Raw genomic sequence first — 23,939 nt, forward strand, 5'->3', positions numbered from 1 at the left:
GAAAGAAAATCAAATAAAAAATTTTGCCTTCTGAACTGCAGTTCTTCAATACCGTGGGCGAGCATCAGTTATGACGGGGAGTCAGTAGGTAAAAAATTAGAATGTGTAAACCTAACCGCTTTCCTTTGTATGCCTAAAGCTTCCTTGTGTTGTATTTCTTTCTTATACGATTCCCAAACTGTGCATGCATATTCAAGCGTCGGCCTAATTAGAATGTTGTAGCGCAAGAGCTCAAGAGTTCGCGGGTGCGTTTTGAATTTTATGCCTGAGATAATGGAGCTTACGGAATGCGAGTGAACAGATGTTATTTATATGCGAGTTCCAAGTTAGGTTATTAGTAAGTGTTATACCTAAATACTTCAGGGACGTTACTTGTTGCACTGGAAAATATTCCGGTTTATAGCATACCGCACCCTCTGCAGAGGATGCACAGGGACCTCAAAATGGCTCAGAAATTCAGAGGGTGTAGCAGAGCGGTGTTTGGGCATATATTTTCTCCTCGCTTGTACTATCCTCATGTTCGGAAACTATAAACTCGCTTTTTAAGGCGAAAGCCTTTAATGCCTCATCGTTGTCGACAAAAGGTTGTCAGCAGAGTTGTCACGCTTTTCGGTTGGTGGAAATAGTTATGACGTCAGATGCGCGGATTCGAAGTAATGAGGTCACCCACGGATGCCTGACGCCCTCTTTTGGAGCAGACGACAACTAATAAAAAATAGTTGTCGTCCGCTCCGGCAGGTGGCGTAAGGCGTCCGTGGGTGACATGGAGGAAGGAAAACTTCCAAGGAAAAGTTCTTTCCTTACTCCATGGTGGGTGACCACATTACATACCTCATTACTGCGAACAGAGCCATGGATACAACCAAACTCTTCGAAGCACAGAGGGAGTCGTGCTCAAGAAGCAGTCAAAGTCGGCAAGCAAACTCGGCAGTCAAAGTGTGCTGTTGTAATGTGTAGTCAAATAAAGCACTAGTGCAACACAGTCTCGCGGTCAATGACAAACAGTGCGCCAGGAAAGGCGCAGGAAAGGCCTTGCAGCACTTTATAGAGCCAAAGTGCCCCCTGATTTTTTTCCTACTGTCATAAGAAGTCCCTGTAAACGTGGGTTTGCAGGCTGACCTGCCTCACTACAACGGCAATCGGGACCAGCTGCTGTCCTCTTTCTGCAAGTATCAGGCCAACAGAAACCTGGCGGAAGAGTCTCGCTGGGATGCCGCTCTCTACCTGTCCGGGTAATCAGCGATTCCACTGCAACAGCTGTGTGAGGGACTTTGCCCGTGAATGGTCGCTTGGCCGTCGATAAGGTGTTGCATCGAGACGAAAAATTCCCGTTGCCCAAACAGAATGTCGAGTAATGATTTTAAATAAGCTAATGTTCGTCAAGAAGCCTTAAATCTTACACATAAAGAAGCTGAAGTCTGAAAAAGTCAAAGCGCGGAAGTCTAAGTTTGAATGTTCAATTTCTGACAGAGATTTCACCTGAGTATGCTCAAAACACATAACAAAATGACCAGATGGCAGCATTTTTTCTATTTAGCATTTTTTTCTAACCAGCTTTCGTTTTTAGTGCGAAAGCATCACTTTACTAGCAAAGCTGAAAAAGCCGATAAGTTTCTGAAGCCGCGAGCTTCGGCCCTAGCCCTTAAAACTTTGAGATGAAATGACTTGAATACGATGTGGCTGGGGGAAGGTCACGAGGCACAAAAGTTTAAAAGAAATTTTCTTGGAATACAATATAAGTCAATGACTAGGCAAAAGTTAATTCAGCTGAAGGTAATGGTTAGGTAATAGTCAAGCTAATTCGAAATAAAGTGCTTTCGCACGTCATACTCGGTTTAACTGCATTAAAAGCCTCATTTTTTCTTTTTCCTGAAAATTTGGCGCTCTCCTTCAATATTCCCTCTTGTTATTAGACATCGATCTCACACAAAAAATGTTATTTCTGGATATTTTCTTCCATTCCAGGCTGAACTTCTTTTCCGTTGAAGACGGGCGGCGGAATGTCGTGACAATGGGTACGCTCTTGTTAATTCTCATTTTCAGCTGGCTTGGCTATGCGCGGGAATTCTTCGGTAGAAATGAATTCAAAGACGTTGGAACAGAAAAAAGACCAAACGGGAAAGAAAGCGGGGGAAAGCCCACGAAGATAGCAGGAGTGCATTCATTCAGAGCACATCGCAACCATTAAAGGAAACCTCCAACATGCTATCGCAATAGGATATTGCATTTCCGGCCCTCAAGTTGCTATCCTGGGTTAAGAATTTCCAACGTGTTTTAATATTTTTGTTTCTGTCTTTATTTCTTCTATTTTTTTCCTTCCTGTTTTTTTATTGCGCGCTTTCAGCAGCCATTCTCAGTTTTCAGCGAGTGCCCGTGTTTCTGAATTCTTTATTTTTTATTGCGGGGTGGGCTTCGGAAAAAACGCAGTAGCTGGCGGGGGCACCACAACCGCGCTGCGATCACTAACAAGGCTCAGTACATAGAAGCGCAGGTCAATACAGTATCCTGCAAGGAGCTAAGTACAACTCCTGTCCTTTTTCTTGTCTTAGCTGTCCTGGGTATAATGGTACATATCCAAATATCTACTGCCAGAAAATGTTACGTCCAACGCCCAGTCGAACACTTTAGCCCTGTCTCTCCACACCCGCCCAATCCGCCGTAGATAAGCTTGATTAGAAGCGGTTGTAGCATTTCTCAGATTTGTTTCGTTCGTTGAGCAAGTCAGCTCTACCGAGAGGCAATCTTAGCTTTTTGAAGAAGGTGGCGTATGGTTTATGGTTTATAGGGCTTGAACGTCCCAAGGCGAGTCAGGCTATGAGGGACGCCTTAGTGAAGGGCTCCGGAAATTCCGACCACCTGGGGTTCTTTAACTTAAATTGACATCGCAAAGTACACGGGACTCTAAAAATTCGCCTTCATCAAAATTCGATCGCTTCGGCCGGGATCAAACCCGCTACTTTCGGGTCAGCAGCAGCAAAGTTTTCTACCGATGCTTTGGTGTTAGATAGTAGTGGCACTGTGTGTAGGCACTTAACTGGAGAATTCGCATCCCGACAGGGCTGGCCCCCGTTGGAGGCGTGTGCCACCGGGCCCACAACTGTGTAATCACCGAGATCGGCACCACGAGCGAGAAGGGCAAGCCATACGCTTCAGCCGGCTGGACGTCGGCCTACGTTGCGGCGCACGAGATCGGACACAAGTAAGTCACACGTCTGGCTTTGTTCTTCTACAAACCGGTACAGGAACTTTCGTCCAGGTTGCGAATGTTTCATGAGAGAGTTTTAGTTGTATTCAAATTGTTCTTCTTATCATTTTACCACTCTGAAGATGAATAAAGGTAATGACGTCCCTAATGATCAGCCATGGCTGGGCAGACATCAGAGGTGGCGTCATGGGTTCATAAAACGTTCTCGCTGGCTAGTTGATCCCTTTAAGGGAAGTTAAAACTGATCAAACAGGACTATGGTGGGAGAAAACAAACGAAACGGATACCACTGCACCCGCGATGCTGTTTTCGCTTTTTAAGGCGAAAGCCTTTAAGGCCTCATGCTGTCGTCCGTTAACAAAGCGTGCCACACGCGTTTAACTCGCGAACTAAAAAAGACAGAAGAAAACCAATGGTTGCTTCAGATAGAGGTGGAAAAAATGAACCTAGAAGCCAGGTTTGATGACTGTAGGTTAATCAGGTAATTAATTGTACGCAAAAATGTCGAAATTGCGTCGAAGTAGCGCGGACATCGACATAGCCACGGAAACAATGTGACGTCACATCCGCCGGAAGTCGTCACGGCATAGTGAAAATTTTCACAGAATGGTCGAAAAACTTCAGATTTGTGTCAAATTAGATGTGGAAATGTGTAAGTAAGCGTAATTAACACTTAAGATCCCCGAAAGATGTACAATTTGGGTATCGAAATAGCCACGGCAATGGTGTGACGTCACATCCACCGGAAGTCGTCCCGGCACAGTGTCCTCGGCTTTCGCCTCTCAACACTTTAGTTGCCAAAGTGTCCACGCAATTTTTGTTCCCGCCCCCGTCCTGCTCTCACAGTTTTGGACATATGGTGATCTGTAGACGATCTGTACTGTCTTTTTCATAGGGACTGCGCAAAAACTATACACACGTAACGCGAGCACCGCTTCACGTGGCGCTAACAAGTCGTCCTTGCTTTTTTTGTCTCATGCATGGCGCTCAGCTTGGGCATGCTGCACGACGGCTGGCCCCATAATGACTGCCCGTCCAACGGCTTCATTATGTCTCCCAGCCGTGGCACCAAGGGAGAGACCACGTGGTCACCCTGCAGCGCCCTGGTCGTCCACAAGATGGGGTTCGTATACTGTTCTCTGCATGTGGAACTGGGCCCGACTTAGTAGTCATTCCGCAAGCAACATCTGTTCATCGTTGGTCATCAGACACTTTTTAGCACACCATGTACCGTGTTACCGTTACCGAAGTACCGGGTCCCCGCCCACCGCCAGTGAGCACGCGCTGATTGGTCCCGATGCTGCGGACGCGTGCGCAGATGCCAGGTACCTGGCGCCATCTGGCGCCGTCATGATGATTTGCGCATGCGCATTGGCTGCGCACGGGCTCCCGGTACTCCGCTACCAGTGCCGATAACACGGTACACGGTAAGAAAACAAGTTAGAATAGCGTAATAAACGCAACGTATTGCGCACGAAATAACGTTGAACGGTAGATAAGTCATAATCATCATCAGCCTGACTATGCCCACTGCAGGGCAAATGCCTCTCCCATGTCTCTCCAATTAACCCTGTCCTTCGCCAGTTGTGGCCACCATATTCCCGCAAATTTCTTAATCTGATCCGCCCATCTAACTTTCTGCCGCCCCCTGCTACGCTTTCCGTCTCTTTGAATCCACTTTGTTACCCTTGTGAACCAGTGCTCAAGGGGTACAAACTTTTTGCCAACAATATCTTGGTAACTTACTATCTCCCCTCCGCCAAAAGAGCAGCAATTTCTTAAGTCAATTCGAGACAGTCGAGCACCAATCTAGAATGCTTCAGATGGAATGAACCATGTAACTCCAACGCAGTTTGTGCGTCATTTCCAGTCGTGTTCTTAACAGTCCCTATCCATTTCCCATGATGCCTTTTCTGATCTGCCAGTTTTATTTTTATTTTTCAGTTCAGCAAAATACTTTCATAGTCCCCAGTGCACAAAGATGACTGAACTTATCGAACGAAAGACTAGGCGCATAGCGCGAACAGCCAACACAGGCCAAGAAACTTGCGTTTGTCCTCAGTATGGCTGCTCAATGTTAATTCTTTGCTCACAGGCGTATACAGACAACTATAAGCGAAACGTGCGGCCAGCACAAGCAGTTGTCACATTATCTGTTTATCTCAGTCGTATTTTTACCTCGTCCTTGAGATTAAATTCGCCTGGTTCCAGTCTTTTGCGTGATGTATTGTCTGAGCGGCATGAATTACGATGTTACCAACTAATGGGCCTATTTGAATTAACCTGCATCGCGGGTAATCGTGATGACGCATGAGTACTCACCCTGAGCAATTCAAATGCCGATTTCTCTCGACGAGTTGATTTAACACGGAGTCCATCTACACTACTGGTCGCGCAGAGACAGGACGTGCCTGTCGAACAGGCCCGACGGAGTGACCGGTCTGCCGGACTCGGAAGGCCCCGAGACCCTCCCTGGACAGGAATGGGACGCCCATGACCAGTGCAAGATATTTCTGCGGGACCACGACGCAGAGCTGTACAACGCTAGTCTCATCAACGTAAGCTGCCGCAAAAAAGCACGGCATCAGTGTACAGTCGACCCTCGTTACAACGAAACGGTTTATAACAAAATAATGGATATAACGAAGCAAATTACGGTTACCCTTGGAAGCTCGGTCAACACGGACTATAACGAAGCTACGATACAACTAATCACTGGCCCTCGGCCTCTTTAGCTTCGTTATAACGAGGATTAACTGTATATACATGCTTGCGTGTTCGTTGACATACTTTACAGATAAAAATGACAGCGTGGTCTGTCTCAAAATACCACAGAAATGTCTATTGTCCTGTCGATACGACAGGAATATTCTTTTCGTAGACAGCGCTTTCTACAACACTGCATGGTCTCGATAATGGGGACAGAACTGGCCTTGTCACTGCTGCACCCATTTTGCTCTAGCGACCAAGCCATTAATTTTGCAACGGCAGGAGTCAGTGTTAATGATTTATGTTCAAAAATGCCACAAATATATCTGCTCTCGTAACCATAAAATCAGACTGTCATCTTTTTCAGCTGGGTGGCATTGGTGTCACATACACGATGTTTGTCCAATCCTTCTCTCTTTTTCGCAGCATGTCTGCGAACAAGTGATCTGCAAGACGCGCAACCGCCAGGGCTACTACAAGGCGGGACCTGCTCTGGACGGCACCTACTGCGGCGACCACAACGTGTGTGAGCTTCGACAGATATGCTGCTCAACAGTGTGACATGTGTGGCACTCCGCGTTGGTGCCTCACTTGCCTACTCCGCAGTCTGGAATAATTTTGAAGCACTTGTCTTCTGTGGATTTCATCAGAGTACATATAAGATCTTTTGCATTGAGGCACTTTGACTTTTTAGTTCAGACTGCCGACGCGCATGCTCAGGAACGGGTGCGATGCAGTAGTCCCTGGAAAAGATTTTTGTACAGTCTTTGCCTAAAGTAACCAGACTGCACGGTTTGCTTCTCAATCGTATATTAAAGCTATTATGTCAGCCCTTAAGCTATAAATCTGTATGGTAAGGAGAACGCCTGTCCTCACCCTCAACGAACTTTTTGATATTTAGGGAAGTCGTAAGAGCTCTGCTAAACGAATAAGAAGCAAACCATGCAGCCTGGTTACTTTTGGCAAAGTCTGTACGTCTTTATTTCTACGGTAATAAGCTTGAATCTTGCGGCAGAAATGAGAGGAATGACGGAGGTTGGGTGGGCCCTGGGTCAGCACTCCAAAAAAGCAGGCGGGCCTTTACTCCTTCCAGAAGTAATTCAGGTAATTCAGGTCAGCCCATCATAGCCGCAGTTTGAAGTCCGTGATTCCCCGCAGGCGGATTATTTTGGAATGTTTCTTATCAAGTCTGAGACACAGTAGCGGCCGAATGCTGATTAAATGCTTCGTGTAAGCATGAGCCTCCTATGCGCGTTGAAAACAGCCCCGTTCTTTCCGTCGCTGCCAGTGGTGTCTGCACGGCCAATGCACGCCAGCCCGGTCCGGTTCCCTGAAGACGGTGCTGGGCGGATGGGGTCCGTGGCGCCGGGACACGTGCCACTCCGGGTGTCTGGACAACGCCCGGGGCTTCAGCCGGGACCGGCGGCGCTGCGATCGGCCCAAGCCGCGCAATACGGTGGCCACCTGCTCGGGCGACGCCCTGAGGACGAGGCTCTGCGACGACTCCAAGGCGAGTGCCCATATACTGCTTGGGTTCAGCGCCGCATGGAGACGGAAAGCCGCGGCGAGCGCGGGGCAGTGACGGAGCGAATAGGCGGCTGCGGAGCTGCTTCCAACAGGAAATTATTCACTTAACTTAATTAACTTAATGCACACGATCTCAGTATAGGTGTTAAGTACTGGACGTCTTCCCCACTGCAGCCCCAGTGAAGAAGACCCATTTGCTGTGGCGATGGTAAACGCTTTATTCGGTAAAGAGTTTTGCCTCCCCCGAACGGGGAGGGGCCATAGTCAAAGGATTCTACTGTCTTAGTTGCTTGCTGCCCCGGCTGAACCAGCTGTCTTTGTTCCTCTGGGCTTAAGCTGGACAGCACGGCGTTCCACTGCTCAGGTTGTGAGTTCGGAATTTTCGGGGCGACCTGCATGCTTGGGCAAGCCAATGGAACGCCCAAGTGCTCGCGCTACAAATCTGAACGCCAGTGCTGGCTTACGCTGCACTCATTAACGCCCCCTTCTTTTACCACGCGTCTTAGAGTTCAAGCTATGGTCGCCTGCTCGTAATCCATCACGAACATAGGTGACCAGAACAGCCGTTGGGCCTTGAGCACAAATCATAGGGATGTCTGCAAGCGTTATATTTATCCTTCTGCAAAGCGATTCCACCTTATTACTTCCTCATTAGTTAAAAAAAATAGCGCTCATTGGTCTATCGTCTCTTTCACCGTCGCCCCGCCGCGGTGGCTCAGTGGTTACGGCGCTCGGCTGCTGACCCGAAAGACGCGGGTTCGATCCCGGCCGCGGCGGCTTAATTTCGATGGAGGCGAAATTCTAGAGGCCTGTGTGCTGTGCGATATCAGTGCACGTTAAAGAACCCTAGGTGGTCGAAATTTCTGGAGCCCTTCACTAGGGCGTCCCTGAGAGACTGAGTTGCTTTGGGACGTTAAACTCCAGTAAACCAAACCAAACCAAACCTTTCACCGTCCTCGTCTGGTTGTGCACTTCAACTTTATATCATTAGTTCCTGTTGTGAGGTGTACAGCCTATGGACTTCTGCGTAGTTTTCAGTATCTTTCTGCAGATTTTAGCACGATATGATGGCATGGAAACATGGGGCGCACAAAAGCCTTACCTTGCTTCTTCTAGTTACATGTCCGTGAAAAGGGGTTTGAATTCGTGTCGTTAGTGAAATTTCTCTCAAGAGAGACCATGATGATGATGATGATGATGATGATGTCCTCAGGCATAATGGCACATACCCACGGCGGGGGATTCGCCAGGGTGCAAGAGAGATCTCCTGGTGGTTTCTTTCTTTGGTTTCTTTTTTTTTTTGTCGCAGTTTTCTAGCTTTGAGTGGACACTTCTGCTCGCAAGATAGAATGTCTGCCCACTATCGCTCCAACTCCGCTCTTTACCCACAGAGTTTTCACATTGTATTGCCAAAAAAATAACTATACCATGCATTGGAAGCAGGGGTGGCCCGCAAGTTTCCGAGCCATTGATTAAAGGCGAAAAAGAAAGCCTGTGCAAGCCGCTGATAGGAAAGTTAGCTTGCATGACCGTAATGAATTTCAGACTTTGTGAACAATCCTTGGCTAACTCTGTCGTAACAGGAGTAAACTAAGAGGTCATAAGTTCGGCAACGCCTTTATTTAAAATGGAGGTGGTAAGGGAGGCCACGAACCCGTTCCTTACTCTGTAAGAAGGTACAGTGCCAAAATATGAACCGGAAAACACGTCGCACACATGCAGCGCACGTAAAGATCTAGAGAGCCCGGGATCACCGGCTTGGGAACGGCCACGGCGACATCGTTTCGATGGCGTCCAATCACGAAAGCGGCCGGACACTGAAACTGCAAATGCGCGTTGAGGAATCCCAGGTCCTCGAAATTACTGCAGAGTCCTCCACTGCGTCTCGACTTGTAGTCCACGCTATTTCCTCGAAGTGCGTAAACAACCATCAATCAATTATCTCGAAGGGAAGGAAATCTCGCAGCGGCGTATACAGAGGGTTGTATAGGCCTGCCGAAACGCACTTCTCTTCGGAAGCCTCGCATGTAGATATTTACGGTCTTAACCGGACACGCAGCCCCGAGGAACACAAGAAGGCGCTCGTTGCACTGATGTATAGTTAGACCTAAACAAGGATCGGGTGCCGGGAAAAGCGTCTGCGCGGGCGCGCCGCAGCCGCGCTTTCCCGGAACGGATGCATGTCCGTAGCCTTCCGCGCTAATCAGGCACTATCGGGCGAGTATCCCACGCTCCATATGACGTGCCATTCACCGCGCGACGGCCCTTGTTTATTAACCGTGTTCGTAATGAGTTGAAGGCGATGAAACAAGAGTGTGAGGAACAATGCCCAGCCGAGGCAGCCTCGCCTCGAGGTCTCGCCTCAGGGTCTCGCGCGAAGCGACGGAAAAGAGAGTTTATTACTGTCATTTCCGGCATAGAGTCCACGGAATTTAAAAGCTTAAAGAAACTATTATGCTTTAAGGACTCTGGGGTTTTCCTAAGACACAAGAGCCTCAAAGATTTCCATAACGAATGCAGTAACGCCCATCAATATATCCGCACATCTCCCGTCGACAGGCTTTCATTTTCTTGATGCTAACCTTTTTGCTGTCGTCAAAAGCGTTCTCCATTGATTTTCTATGTAAGACTTAATTGCTGGATTCAAACGATGAAAAGAGTTTAAATGAAAGGTTTGGCTACAGATCGGAGTAATGGAACATTACGTTGACTATGTCTACAGCAGTAAATTACAGTCTTCCAAAATTATAAATTTTTGCGCAAGCATGTTAAACATGTCTCACACGCAGCAATGACAGTGTGCGGCTGGCTGAACGGCCCGGCAGGCAAGAAAATAATGATACTATGGCAAAAACAGGGACGAATAGCCTTTTCGTGACTGATAAATGGCAGATCTGTTTTGCTCCTACAGCCCTTAAGTACACTACTCAGGGCACGTTTTCAGACTGAGGTGACAACTTGTTCTCGGAATGAAAAATGATGTGGCGATGATGGGTGTATTTTTTAATTGGTCTATAGTACAGATTCTGAAGCAATGGGCGTGTGTCAATAACCTATAGGTGCCGGTTGTACACCTGGTTTGCACGGGCTTTGTACCAAAAGCGGACAATCTAGTTACGAATGTTTTCGTGCTTAAATCGAGCCCTGCGGGCGCGAAATAAAGTCCGGAAAAGTGATGGTAGCTTGCAGTTGAGTGTAGCGACTCTGAGGAAAAGGACAGTGGAAGAGTAAAGGCAACCTGTGGCTGGATGCAACTCAATGAAATAAACGCATACAATTGGTATTTAGCGCTCGGGTATGTGTACGTGAATTCGCACCTCATTTCGGTTGTTGCGCGGACTTTTTCTGAGCACATGTAAGCCTTTCATAGAGTTAACGTTCAGCTGTATATGCTTTCTTTGCGGACACAGTTCGAAGTTGTTGCGCCTTTCGGAACATGGGACGTACCCTCGTGCGTGATAGGTCGCAGAGTGTAAGATTCGCATCTTGGTGTTACGCACAAAAAAAAAAAAAAGAAAGCCAGACACGAGCTGAAAATTCATGAGCAAGACGACTCGAGGAAAAATATTATGAAGTATTAATGCTGTTCTGACGTAACGCACTAGAAGGAGCTAGGGCTTTCGCCGTGCTCTTGGTTGCCTTTTGTGTCTAGGACCTAAAGTGAAGTTTAAGGCTACAGGCTTCCTGGCAAACTGAGTTCTACAATGATCGCAACGGGCGCACGGTCGCGCGTGGGCACGCGGACGGCGCTGGTCACGTGGCCGGATGTTGACTGTCCACGTTACGCGGCTGAATCCGCCGGGCAGAGTTCCGTATAACAGTTCTCGCTGTAAAACGCGTCTACACTTTTCGCAGGACATCGCTCGCTCGTAGCAGCTGCGTGATCATCGCTTCTTCCGTTTTCTTTCGTCAGTTCTGAGGAAAATTGTGATCACCGCGTTTGTCCTTGGCTCTTACGGCCACCGCTCTTGACCAATGTACTCAGAATCCTCACCTCCCCCCTTCCCCCGCCTCCACCCGAGAGACATGGGAGACTGCCCTCCTCAACTGCTCCACACTGGAGTCCCAAAGGGCTCTAGTAAAGCGGGCGCGAGACGGGGCCTCATCGTGCGGTGTCCCGGACTAAGGATACCGACCATGCAGCGGGGTTTTCTGACCCCCAAACTCTCTCTGAGTATTAAAGTTTTTCACCACCACCACCATGTTCTTCATTACAGGGCAGAAAGAAAAGGGCAAAATGGTATGCCTAAAGGAAAGGCTTTTGAAGCCTTCCGGGTTCAAACACGTTGCGAGTACATCTTGCTCTTTCATTAGCCATTTAGATTTTTGGGTACCCTTATAAATGCGCGTTAGACACTCTGGCATATTCGCTTCACCTTGTACAAGAAAGTTTCCGAAAGAGTTGGACACCCTCTGCAGTGGACCTGTCTCGAAGAACTGCAGTCAGCAGGAACAACACGCACGTTCAGCCTTAAAAGAAGGCGTCCACTTCCTGTCTCATCCAGGGCATGTGTCCCACCTTGGAAGACTGCTATCCTTAAACGAAGGAACGCCCTCTAAACGTATCCGCGTAAACGGCAAGCCAGGAGGCACGCTTGCCCAGAGTCCACCGGAAACCTGCAAAATGACACTACGCCTCCCATGACAGGTCGCGACCGAAGAAGACAGCACAATGTCCAGGCCAGCAGCTTGCCTGAGGCGTTCGCGTCCTTCCCGAAAAGGCCTGCTGATGTCTTCCCTAGAATCGGCGCTGCCTTGCTCGACACAGTGTCTGGCGCCCCTCGGACACGTTCCCGGTATAGACAAAGGAAAGCGACAACTAAAGCCGCCGGTGACGTCACACGCGGAAAACCAGACCCGGCAGAGAAAGGAGCACGTGTTCTGCCGCTGCGAATTATTATAATGGGGCACAAACGCGCTGCCGCTTTCTATGGACTGCCGGTAAGGAAACGGCTGGACTAGAAAGGGCGCCGGCGCGGTACCCCAAAGCGCGCGCCGCCACCTTGTAACGGAATTCTTGGTTATTCCTCCTCGTTATACACAAGAAGCCGAGGCCATACCACCTATTAGGGGCGGTACAATGAGAAAGCTCAGGCCGGTACGGAAGGGCTCAGCGCATGCGCAGTTGTGTTTTCTTTTTTTTTCTTATGTTCTCTCCGTTTTTTGTTTTTTTTTGTCGTCCTTTTACCACCTGCGCGGGGGAGCCGGCCAGCTTGGCCGCGCGGAGCAGAAAAAAGTTAGCCCGAAAGAATACCCCTTGAGCGGCGGTATCCGAATCGCGAGAAAATGGGCCTCTAATGAAGATGACGAGGCGCCGATACCGTTGGGATTGGAGTCTTTACAACGGCCGCTAGTATTTCTTGTTGAGGTGCGCCCCGATGCCGCCCACCGTGGTTCGAGTTTTGTGGGTTATCGCAGACAGCGCTGGGCATGCGTGCGATGAAATGAAAAATTCGTGGAGGACAAAACTGAGCTTGCAGGGTGGTTCGTGGTACTCCTGGACGACGGTTTAAGGTATGCAGTATAGGTGGGGACGCAGTACGCGAAGCCCACTGGACGTCAGCGACCAGATGATGACGATGATGATTAAAACTTTATTTCCACCGATGTAGGAGGCCCCCTACTCTCCTCATCGAAAGTTCTGTGGCATGTGTGAGGCCTCAGCTTAGAGGGAAAAAAAATTCCTTACAGTAAAAGCATCGAAGTTATCGTCAAGGACAATCTTTTATTTCTCCCGTCAGGTTTCATGCTCATCCTGTCATTTTTTTTTATTTCTTCCGGCGACGTTTCACTGCTCGGCCGGTAGAAGACGCTGCAATCACAGGTGCGGTTGAAGGTGCATCACTAATATGTAAACTGTTCGCTGGGACCCAAACTAAGGGGATCTTGCAAAATCGATCGCAAGACCACCTTAATTTGTGGTGCGTCAGACAAGCTCCAGAGAGGGAGACACGTACTACCAGCACTCGTTTTTCACACAGCGCACCTGATAAGCCCATCACTGTACAAAGTATCTCATACTTGGACACTTTTGTATAAATGTATGTCTGCGCTACCGAATCACAGTTTTACCGTCTTTGTCCAAAGTAACCAGGCCACGGAGTTTGCATCTCAGCCGTACAGTGTAGCCTTTTTCTACGAGGAGAAGTGTTCTTCTTCCCTTACACAGATGTAGAGCTCAAGGGGGGCCATAAGGGATCCGCTACGTGGCTGAGAAACAGACCATGTTGCATGGTTACTTTTGGCAAAAGCGATGCGTGTTGGTCGGCTCTTGTGTCGCAGGCGTGCGGTGAGGAATCCTAATGAAGCGCTGCAGAGCGATTAACCAGAACAATCGATTTGCCACCCCACACCTAGAGTAGTCATGAAAGGCAAAAGATAAAACCTTAGCTTCTCCACATACACGGACAACGAAGGGGCAGTGCGATAACTTGTTTACATACCCCTCCCCCCCCCCCCCCCCCCTTTACACGTACACACTAAATGACGTTACAGCGGACCGCGCATCACAGCTGACTGCAGCACCTCGACACACATGGTGCAATCGTGATCTCGCTTGGTTGGCATTGCCGTCGACCAGCAAGTGCGAGAGTTTTCGGCTACGACATACGGCGTTGAAGAAACACCTGCTGCTATTACTTCCAGAAAGTCATGGGCTCTCTGCCGTCTCTCGGGGTGATGTAACTGGCAGTGATAGTCGTTAAGTGACGGCATTACTTCACACCAGCCAATAACGCATTGAACCACAGCAAACTTTCCTGACAGAGATGCCATTGCGATCAGAAAGAAATAAAGGGAAGCTCTGGACCTTGACCACGGCATTTGTTGCACTCTTTGTCATTTTTAATATATGCAATTCCTGCGCGTACAGTTAAACGCCATCGTAGTTTCAGTAGCGTGGCCTCTTCTTAAATGAAATGATCAGTTGCAACCCTCTGTTTCTCAACAGTCACAAAAGAAAAGTGCTGGTTTTCTTTTACAGCGAGATTTGTTAAGACGACTTTGCCTCTTGATGCGGCGCTGGTGTCGTCGTCGTAACACACCAGGTTCACCAAGCCACGCTGATTGATCAGAATAGAATCACACCAGTACGACGTCATAACAACGCATAACGCTGATTGGCCAGTATGAGGCGACGTCCCTCTCGTCGTCATGACGGCGCGCCACGCTGAATGGTAGAAAGCAGGGACGTCACGCATGCAGTCAGACAACGCGTCATGCAGATTTGTCAAAATGAAAGTCAGTGGTTGATCCTAACACTTTATGTTCTACATGGATGAATATGGATTAATGGATGGATAAGCGACCATGCGTAGCCGTGCGTAGCGTGTTTAATCGCATTTTGCACCGCCTCAGCTGTCGCTTCAATTTATATATTGCCACAATGGTTAACGTACAGTCGATTTTTTTTTCTCGTAACCTTCCCGCCTACGCAAACCGTGTTTTGTAGCGACGTTCTTTCCTCATTAATCGCTGCTTCTTTCCGCGTTGTTTTTTTTTTTTCCCCCAGCGCTGCCAGCGCAAAAGAGCGCGTCGATCCCGGAGCGTTAATGGCCACCATGTTGGCTTAATTAGATGCGTTCGTCGTGTTTGAAGCGCGACGTTGCTAACAAACACGGGGTCCATTGACTGATCGCGCGTAGGGGACATAGTGTTATACACGTCATGGCTCAGCTAGGGCGTTTACCGGGTGGTCGTAAATTTTAAGGACGGCAGAGACTCGGGCGACAAATACACGCGTCGGACGCATGTCGCTCGGGAAAGAAGCGTGCGCGTTTCGCAGAAACATTCTTACTTTTCACTGCACCTCCTCCGTTCTCTGCACGACCGATGCTCCGTTCGCCGCCGTAAATAATTTTGCGGCGACAACACGCGAACTTTCGTTTAAGGTATAAAAATAAATGCGTTAGTCGGAATAAGAGTTCCCCGTAACGAAGGTGAGACGCGGGACAAAGAAGGAACTAACAAGGCATCCAATCGGAGCGCGTATACGTACCTCTCATTTCCCTCCCTGCCTTTTTGCTCTGAATGCATAATGTGAAACAGGAAGAAGCCAAGTCTAAACATCTTTAGGATTGCTACTTTCTACTGGTTGCGGGCGTTGTGTGCCTGTTTTTCTTGGGGGTCGGGACATACAAGAAGGGATTGCTAAAGCAGAAACTGAGATGACAAAGATAATCAACTGGTCCAATGCCAACGGTCTTAAGATTAACGCAAAAAAATCGAAAGCCATAATTTTTAAACCAACTGGCAAACAGGCTACAATGCATCGTCTTTTAACACTCGGTACTGCTACTATTGAACTTGTCAACCAACATAGTATCTTAGGAGGGACATTCTCGTCTGGTATGAAATGGACACACCACATCGATTTCTAGCGCAAATCACTATCATCGGCTGCGGGAGCACTTGCCAGATGCCGACATTATCTCCCGGAAAAATAAAAGTTCACATTTACCACGCATTATTCACATCACATTTAAACTATTGCGCGCTTGTTTGGGGTACAACAACGATCAGTAACATTGACGCAATTTTCCTTCTACAAAAAAAAGCTCTTCGTAATATTGCTAATGTATCGTACTACCATCCGACAGAAAAATTGTTTGTGAAGTATAAAATATTAAAAGCAAAACATTATCTAGAATTTCGCTTACTGCATACTTTCTTTTACGCAAATAATGCCCTTCAAACGTTTTTAAAGAGTACCGCAAGTTTACGTAAACAAAAAAGCGATGGTCGTACTCGCAGTTGTGACAAATGGTTTGTACCACACTGGCGTACCGATTATCTCTGTCAGTCCCTACAGTACCTGCTTCCATTTCTTCTCAACGATTATGAAAAGAAGGATGTATATTTCGAGACCTACAGTAAAAAACAACTGCGACAACATTTTGTAACCCACTAAACAACCTGTGCACAATAATAATGCTAACTTTGTATCAGAGTACGACTGACATATGTGAATTCCGCTATGTTTTCTGATGTTCAGGAAGAATTGAGGCACAACGCCAATCACCTGAAATTCTCATTAACAACGATTGTTTGCTAATTATTGTACTCTATAGTTGTTCGAATGATTGTTTGAAGATGTGTACTCACACTGTAATTTAGTCTGTAACCACTGCTGCCTTGTATGGGCCCCCAGGCACCTTTCAAGCTGTCGTAGAACAGCTTTTTCGCCTGGGGGCCTTCAACCTCGAGTTGAACATAACTGAATTGAATTGAATTGAGTAGGTGCCTTCATGTTTCAACTCATAGCTAGAACGTAAACATATCGGCATAAATGTCAAACGCATTCTTCGCCTGTTTTCCTTTTGTACTGTCCTCGTGCTCCGCCTTTTTACGAAACCATGCACGAAAAAGTGTATTAATTTGTATAGTTCGACAGAGGTTTGTCTGGTCGGGTGCCGAGCTAAAAACGAAAAGGACTTAAAACCACGTCCAAATGTCTCGTGAGAGGAAACACGACGTTTCAGTGCCGACGCAGTAGCCCTAAAGACGGTTCGGTCCACTGCGCATCTTCTTGCGCAGAAGGTGCGCATCGTCTTCCCGCAGAAGGTGCGCATCGTTCACTGCGCACCAGATCTTCGTTAGGCCTACTTCGCTGCTTCTTCAGGACCAATCCTTCCAGTGAATGTTTTTTCTTCTGAAGGTGGGTTTCCTCTAAAGTTTTGGTTCGACTTAAATACTGGTTTCATTTCATGGGGTTTAACATCCCAAAACAAATCAGGCTATTAGGGACGCCGTAGTGTAAGGCAGCAGATAATTTAGACCATCTGGAGTTCTTTAACGTGCACTGACATTGCACAGTACAGTGTCCTCTAGCAACCCACGTCTTTCGGATCAGCAGCCGAGCACCATAGCCAGTGAGCCACCACGATGGCTTAGGCTTGGCCCCACGGAAGGTTAAACTCTAGTGAAGATTGGGTTTCACTTTATGTTTGGTTTCCCAAGCTCGGGTTTTCGTGTAGGTTTGGTTCCACTGAAAGTTTGGTTCTATTGAAATTTTGAAGTTTGTTTCCATGGTTCCCACCTGGACATTACAGATTTAATTAGCATAATCCACCATAGAGTATGGTTGGCCTCGCGTATATATACGACAGGTATTGTTCCTTAAGCTTTGGATGCATCTTATCCAATCCTACTTATAAACTCTGGATTGTATTTTTTAAAACACCTTCTCTATGGATTGTTGCGAACCGGTCCCGCTGCCGCTTTCATCGTGCTGGCTCCGGGTGCGGACAATAGCCCACCGAGCAATATGGCAACGTACAGGGATCCCTTCTCGCAAACCCTTCAGTAAGAAATTGAGCAACATTTTCCAAATCCATTCTGCCATAACCTTTCTGACCTTACGTCTCCTATCTTCACACATATCTTTGCCTCGTAGGTGTTGCGTGAGTCTCAAACGATTTGGTTTCCTTCAACTGTGGCACTCTGCAAAATTGTCATAGCCGGCTTGGAATACAATAATGTGTTCCTGGGGTATCACTTTTGTTCTTATCATTCTCATCACCGTTATTTCTCTGCCACTTCATCAGTAACAATTGGATAACTAAATCGAACTTTCAGTGCTTGCCGCAGTAATACCTTAGCACTTTGTGCAGACCCTACAAGCCATTCAACCAGAGACGACTGCGTGATCGCGGGCAGCATCTCCGTCGCGTGTGTGAAAGTTTCAATCGCTCCGGAATTGGAAAAATCTTTTGTCACGAACGGAGCCTTTGTTGCGGTATCATAACGGCGGCTATATACAGCATCTCGAGACAAGGCCGTAAATACCGGGCTTCGCGTCGTTCTAGGGCGCCACGCGAATACCAGAGCGCACACAATCGGGAGGAATGCGCACAAAGAAGTTTCATCTTTGCGTTTGGCAGGACAGCTTATGTTTTTTGCGTTTATTATTCGCTTCGTGAGGTTAAGGGTATAGTTAAGAATCTGACGGAAAGAGAGCTCGAATCAACTGAGCATTGAACTTCGATTGTGAGCTCGTTTTCGCACAAAAGGCATCATCTCAACTGTCCGACCTTCGGGCTCGCCTGCCCACCCTGTACTTCTTCAAGGAGGCTCGCAGAGCCAATGGCGTCGCGCCTTCTGCAAGCGAAGACTTCCGTGAACGCGCCTTTGGACGCAGGTGCATCGATTGTGCCCGCCAACAGCACTTTATCACGCTCAGCGGGCGCATGTTCATTTTTCTTAACATCCTTACGGCGGCTGAATGCTTGCGAGGTTTCGCTATAGATTTCCTTCGACTGTTTCTTTTGTCTGTCTTCACGGAAGCCAAGGTTTGACAGCCGTGCCTTCGCATTTCATAGGTCACAAAAGGCCGCCGAATAGATGCTTTAACGCATGAAAACTACCGGTTTGAGGGATCGGGAGCGAGGCTGGGGAAGTTGGAGGCGAGGCTGGGGAGGTAACACACAGAGCTGTGACTATTCTTTGTGTCGCTTCGTCCGTCCTGTCTTTGCGCAGGCATGTATTTTGATCGTGCATCGAATGGACCAAATGAAAGCTTTTCCTCGACGCCTGGAGCGGCCGCCCAGACAGCACTATGTGGCCTTTTTCTGTACTGTTAGGCTGCGTGTTCAATAATTTAAGCAATTGTTTGTAATTTTATATAGTTAATAATGCGCTAACATTACTAAGCCTCTGAAGGAAATAAAACGCGTCGTCAATCACATAATTTCCAGGACCAGACGTGACGGGGACTGTTCTGGGGACCACTAGCAAACCAGGGACATACACACTAAACAGAAAGGAGTAAAAAGGGAGTAATCTTTGCTCTGGTGAACTCCTTTTTTTAAAAGGAAGTGCGCCAGAGGACAGCTTACTCCCCCCCATATAGTGATGTATTCATGTTTAGAGCGTAGCTGGGCACTCAGCTTCCTCTCTTGCGGAATGAATAACAAGCATGAATGAATAAGCGCCCCCTCTATCTTGGGCAATGAGTAATGGAAAAAAAATCGCTGAGGCTTAGCTAAGGTTAAGCCTAGTCAGATGCGAAGCATATTGATGGCTAGGCTTGGTAATACATGGCTTTCCTTGGTTGACGTTCATCCCGCTCTTCATCGGTCTCTGTGTAACGCTGAAGCTTTCGCTTCTCGTTCAAATCAGCCCTGCTTCTAGGCGGCATCCCAACACCTGGCCGCCTCGTAAGTGCCCGGAGAGCGAGGCAAGCTCAGCTTTATACCGCTGCTGTAGCGTCACGTGGTCAGCCGCCGCGCCTCTGATGTGGAGTCTCCACCGCCGCGGCCGACCGCGCGAACCGGCAGCCCATATCTCCTCTGCTGTGACGTCATGTTGTCACGTGGTGTCACGTGGTCACGCTCAAGGTCAATGGTAGCTCCACCGCCGCGCTCGACGGGCTGAAGTGTAGCTCTAGTAATATGCTTTGCATAAAAATATGCGCTAATAACCATTGCAGCCATAGCAGTGACAGCTCCGCAGCAAATGAACTACCGAAATCTTTGCGCAGATCTGCCCCCGTCGTGAAAACCCCGTGGCCTACGCTACTCGAAAGTGCTCCGAGTGGAAGACCCTCGTCCGGGACCTATCCTCGAAAGGAGCCCAAGTTCGCCACAACCCGTGTAAGTTCGACAGCACTACTGATGCATTTAAGGCAGAGTCAGGACTGCAGAGTCAGGACTGCTCCAGTGAGAAAATGGTGTTGTAGCCAGCAGTTTGTTAGCAGTGTGTTTACAGCGCAGCATGACGACACATATGCACAGGACAGCGCCGATCTGTGTATCCTCTCTCTGAATCGTACTATACCGCTCCAGACACGTTCCGGTGCTCCGTTGTTCCTGCAAACGGTTTCGGTGCTCCGCGGCCATCAGAAGCGCGATTCGCTGAGAGTTTTTCACCACCACATATCAAAAAAACTTCATTTTCAAAATCCTTGGCTAAAAGTTTTATGTCCCGAGACAGCTGAGGACACTAGGGTTATGAAAAAAACTGAAAAATCAAGAACTTTGAATAAAGTGGCCGTTTTATTTGCGGCATCCCTCCTTAAGTGAGCGTACGAGTTTGTGAACACCAAAATAAATTCGACCTTTTTCTATGGCTCTGTAAATGACCACTAACGTACTTTTCCCGTGCGGTTCCTCATAAAGGTGACCTTTTTCTAGATAAAAATGTGCTTTGTTGAATTCAGGACACTTTAGTAACGGCTCTGATGTTTCTTATGTCGTGTTTTACAGCAATAGCTATTAGGGCGCGTTTTATTGTTCTACGGCACTGGCCTCGTTGACATAACACCGCGCCACAATCATCGGGAAGCATGCATGGAGTTCACGCATGACGTCACTGCAGCGCGCCATGACAACTCCTCACGCTGAGCGGACCGAACATAGTGAAGTCAATAGTGACAGCTTACAGTGATGGCACGCACACTGCACCTGAAAAGACAAATAACAAATAACCAATATTATATTCACTGCTATCGCGAACAGCTGTATCTAATTCTCGCGTTCCAAAGTGGTAACCGTCCTGTGATCTTTTTACCCCTCCGCCCTTTCTCCTTGCAGCTCGGCCATGGCAGGCGTGCGCCATCTACTGCAAGATTACCGACGGTCCCTGGTACACTCCGCGAACTGAACTCAACGACCTGGGAGGATCCTTCTTCCCAGACGGCTCCTGGTGCCACAACGACGGTCGCCGGGACTTCTACTGCCAGAACCACGTGTGCCAACCGGAACCGTCCAAGACGGCCTCTTCCAAGGGACGCTCGCTGTGGCTACTCCAGGACGTGGACGTCGAGCCGCGCTTCCAGAACGCCCGGCCCCTGTCGTCACTGCGGGCGCTTCCGTCCCCCGTCTACGACGCCGCGTTTGTCTACAACGAAGACACTTCGCAGCCCGTGGGTGTTGTGCAGACGACGCGAGTGGACCTGAGCTTGGACGAATCGGAAGACCAGGAGTACGCAGACAAGGACTACGTCACGCTGCCAGCGGACAAGCCTAGATGACGCTACCCGACAGCAGCTAAAGAAGATTTTAACGACTCTCAATCAGTCATGGCTGGTGGCGTAGGCAGTCCTGCTACGCGGTGAGCGGACGATTGTCTTGCTACTAAAACAGCATGAAGTACTCGTGGGTATCCCTCGAGTCCCCCAGATTCTGCCAGAATAGTCTCCGGCCATCAATTCACACTCTCCAGTTGTCGAGAATAGCTTGCAATTCAATGCAAAGACTGAGAGACATGTTGCAGCACTGCACACCGTAAAGGAGCAGAAATCTCATTCTGGAATAATTTCTCATTGATTGTGCATCTCAGTAACGTTTATGGAGGAACTCCTCCGAGTACCAAGCCAAAGTTTCTTTTTGCGCGTGCCAAACCGTCGTCTTCATCATAATGAAACGTAGGGGCCGAAGTGACTCAACCCATGGGCTGACTCCTTAAACCGGCCAACAAGCAGATGCATTGTATTGCGCGAGTTGTACGTACACTTCCTTGCTGGAAATTCGTTCTTGGCCGTAGTTCCACAGCAGTGATTATCTGGAGACTCAACCTTGCTTTGAAGCGCTCATGACTCTGATTCGACAAAGAAGACGAACAGCAATGCGTTTGAGAGTTCACTGTTGAAGCGTTTTATGAGACCATGCCGCCTGGAGATGATCCACTGTGAATGCCTCGACGTTTTACTGCAGCGCCTGTCCTCCTGTGACAAAGAGAGCAAGCGCAAACGGCTCTCCTAACTGTTGAAATGCACCTGAAACTTCAAAAATGGCGCGGTCGGCTTCAGCAGGGGCAAGCTCCTATTGGGGCATTTTTATTAAGCATTTCGGCTCTTGGGAATTACTGGACAAAAGAACGGAAAACACAGAAAATCATGTAATACTTAGTGTTACGTCTGGAGGATCAGGTTAAAGGCGTAGTTCGCAGATATGCGGAGCTATTCCTTACCAGCAACTAACAGGACGTCTTGAGATGAAGTATCGCGGGGGGAAGCATCCTGTGAAGTCTCATTAAGCCCCTTGTCCCCTCTCATATCTCAAGCCCGTACTGACACCCTCACCGGCCTCCATAACGTGCCTCTTACAGGCTAAGTTTACCCAGCTCAGGAAGTCTTGGCATAGGTGTGTCTGGATACTTTGTGGATAGCTCAATATAATGTATTCTTTCTTCCTTCGAAACCGCAATCCGTACCAACTGTGCCAAGGATGTACAGTCTTTGTCAAAAGTAACCAGGCTGCATGGTTTGCTTCTAGTTCGTACAGTGGAGCCCTTACAGCTTCCCGGAAGCTGAAATGGTTGTTAAGACTGGGGGTCTTCTTACCTTCCAACAACTTTTGATGTTTAGGAAAGACACAAGGGCTCCACTATACATGCTGGAAGCAAACAATGCAGCCTGGTTACTTTTGACAAAGACTGTACATGTCCAAACTAGGGCATTGAACTGAAGCTTCTAAAACATTTTAGTGCGAAAGGACTGCTTCACAAGCAATCCTAAAAAGCCGATAGGCTTCTGAAAACTTGACCTTTGACCCTTGACATTGACCTTTAACCTTTGAGATGAAATGACTTGTATACGAAAGGCTGGGGGAAGGTCACTTGGTACAAACATTTTAAAGAAATTTTCTCGGAAGACAATTTAAGGCAATGTCTAGGCAAGAGCCACGCGAATTCGAAGGACTAGAGTCCACCAATTATTCATGGGCATGATCACCCCGTGCAACTGTCAGGGAATTCAACAGCGCGCATACTTTCTACACTCCCATGGTCCAAAGTGTCTTCGCTATTCTTCCCCTCCGCTCAGACTAAGGGCTTCCAGGATTCTGGAAAAAAAAAATAAAATGAACAGAGCGATTAAATAGACCTCATATGTTTCACTGTAGGGTCACTTAACTGTCAGAGGATTACTTCTGCTTGTTGGTCGCCATCCTTCAATCTCTTCTTGCACTCTGCTTACCTCTACAAGCAATTTGCAGCAGCGTAAATTAGCGCTAAACATATTCAGAGTCGAAGCGCCCACCTATGGAGATCGACGACTTTTGCTTCCAGAGTCTTCAAGACATCACTGTCGATAAAAGGCATTGGCAGAAGCCGTATATGGGGTGACTACAGTTGGGATGGTTTATGCTTTTCGTTTGTATCAAGTGATTGAGGAGACACTGTGGTCGTGCTGCTCCAATGGACCCAAGAATACAACAGTCGGCACAGGCCTTCTGACTTGACAACCGCTGCATTGTTCGTGGTGCCAGACAAGAATCCCTGCAATAATCTAGTCTGCTTTGTGCAAAAAAGCACATGTCAATACCCTTGTTCAGTATTTTTTGTATCTCTTTTGTAAATAAACAAGGTCTGCTCGTTTTCTTGAAAGGTCCACTGGTGCTCACTACGGCGCTCGTCACAGTTTCGTCAAAAGATCATCGCTGCTGATATCCGTTCACAGGTTAGTAGTAATTGGAAATTGGTCGTTTCTTATCTGTAGGAATCACTTGTTTTTAGTTTCCCCTTCTGTCTTATCTCTCATTTCCTGCGAACTTCTGGCTTT

The 23,939-nt window shown here is 48.0% G+C and overlaps 1 protein-coding gene across 1 annotated transcript in view; it reads left to right on the plus strand.

Annotated features, from left to right (window-relative positions):
• Nucleotides 1-21,505, plus strand: part of LOC149365769 (A disintegrin and metalloproteinase with thrombospondin motifs adt-1-like) — a 58,647-nt gene extending 37,142 nt beyond the window's left edge. The window contains exons 10-18 of the mRNA XM_089544012.1: nt 1,114-1,232; nt 1,966-2,015; nt 3,058-3,199; nt 4,197-4,328; nt 5,604-5,763; nt 6,341-6,436; nt 7,203-7,424; nt 19,920-20,031; nt 20,971-21,505. Of these exons, the coding sequence (XP_089400138.1) occupies nt 1,114-1,232; nt 1,966-2,015; nt 3,058-3,199; nt 4,197-4,328; nt 5,604-5,763; nt 6,341-6,436; nt 7,203-7,424; nt 19,920-20,031; nt 20,971-21,410 (1,473 nt within the window). The 3' untranslated portion in view covers nt 21,411-21,505. The remainder of the gene's footprint in view (nt 1-1,113; nt 1,233-1,965; nt 2,016-3,057; nt 3,200-4,196; nt 4,329-5,603; nt 5,764-6,340; nt 6,437-7,202; nt 7,425-19,919; nt 20,032-20,970) is intronic.
• The last annotated feature ends 2,434 nt before the right edge of the window (nt 21,506-23,939 follow it).

This window comes from Amblyomma mixtum, chromosome 1 (assembly GCF_055824585.1).
Source record: "Amblyomma mixtum isolate Tamu chromosome 1, ASM5582458v1, whole genome shotgun sequence".
Lineage (NCBI taxonomy): Eukaryota > Metazoa > Arthropoda > Arachnida > Ixodida > Ixodidae > Amblyomma > Amblyomma mixtum.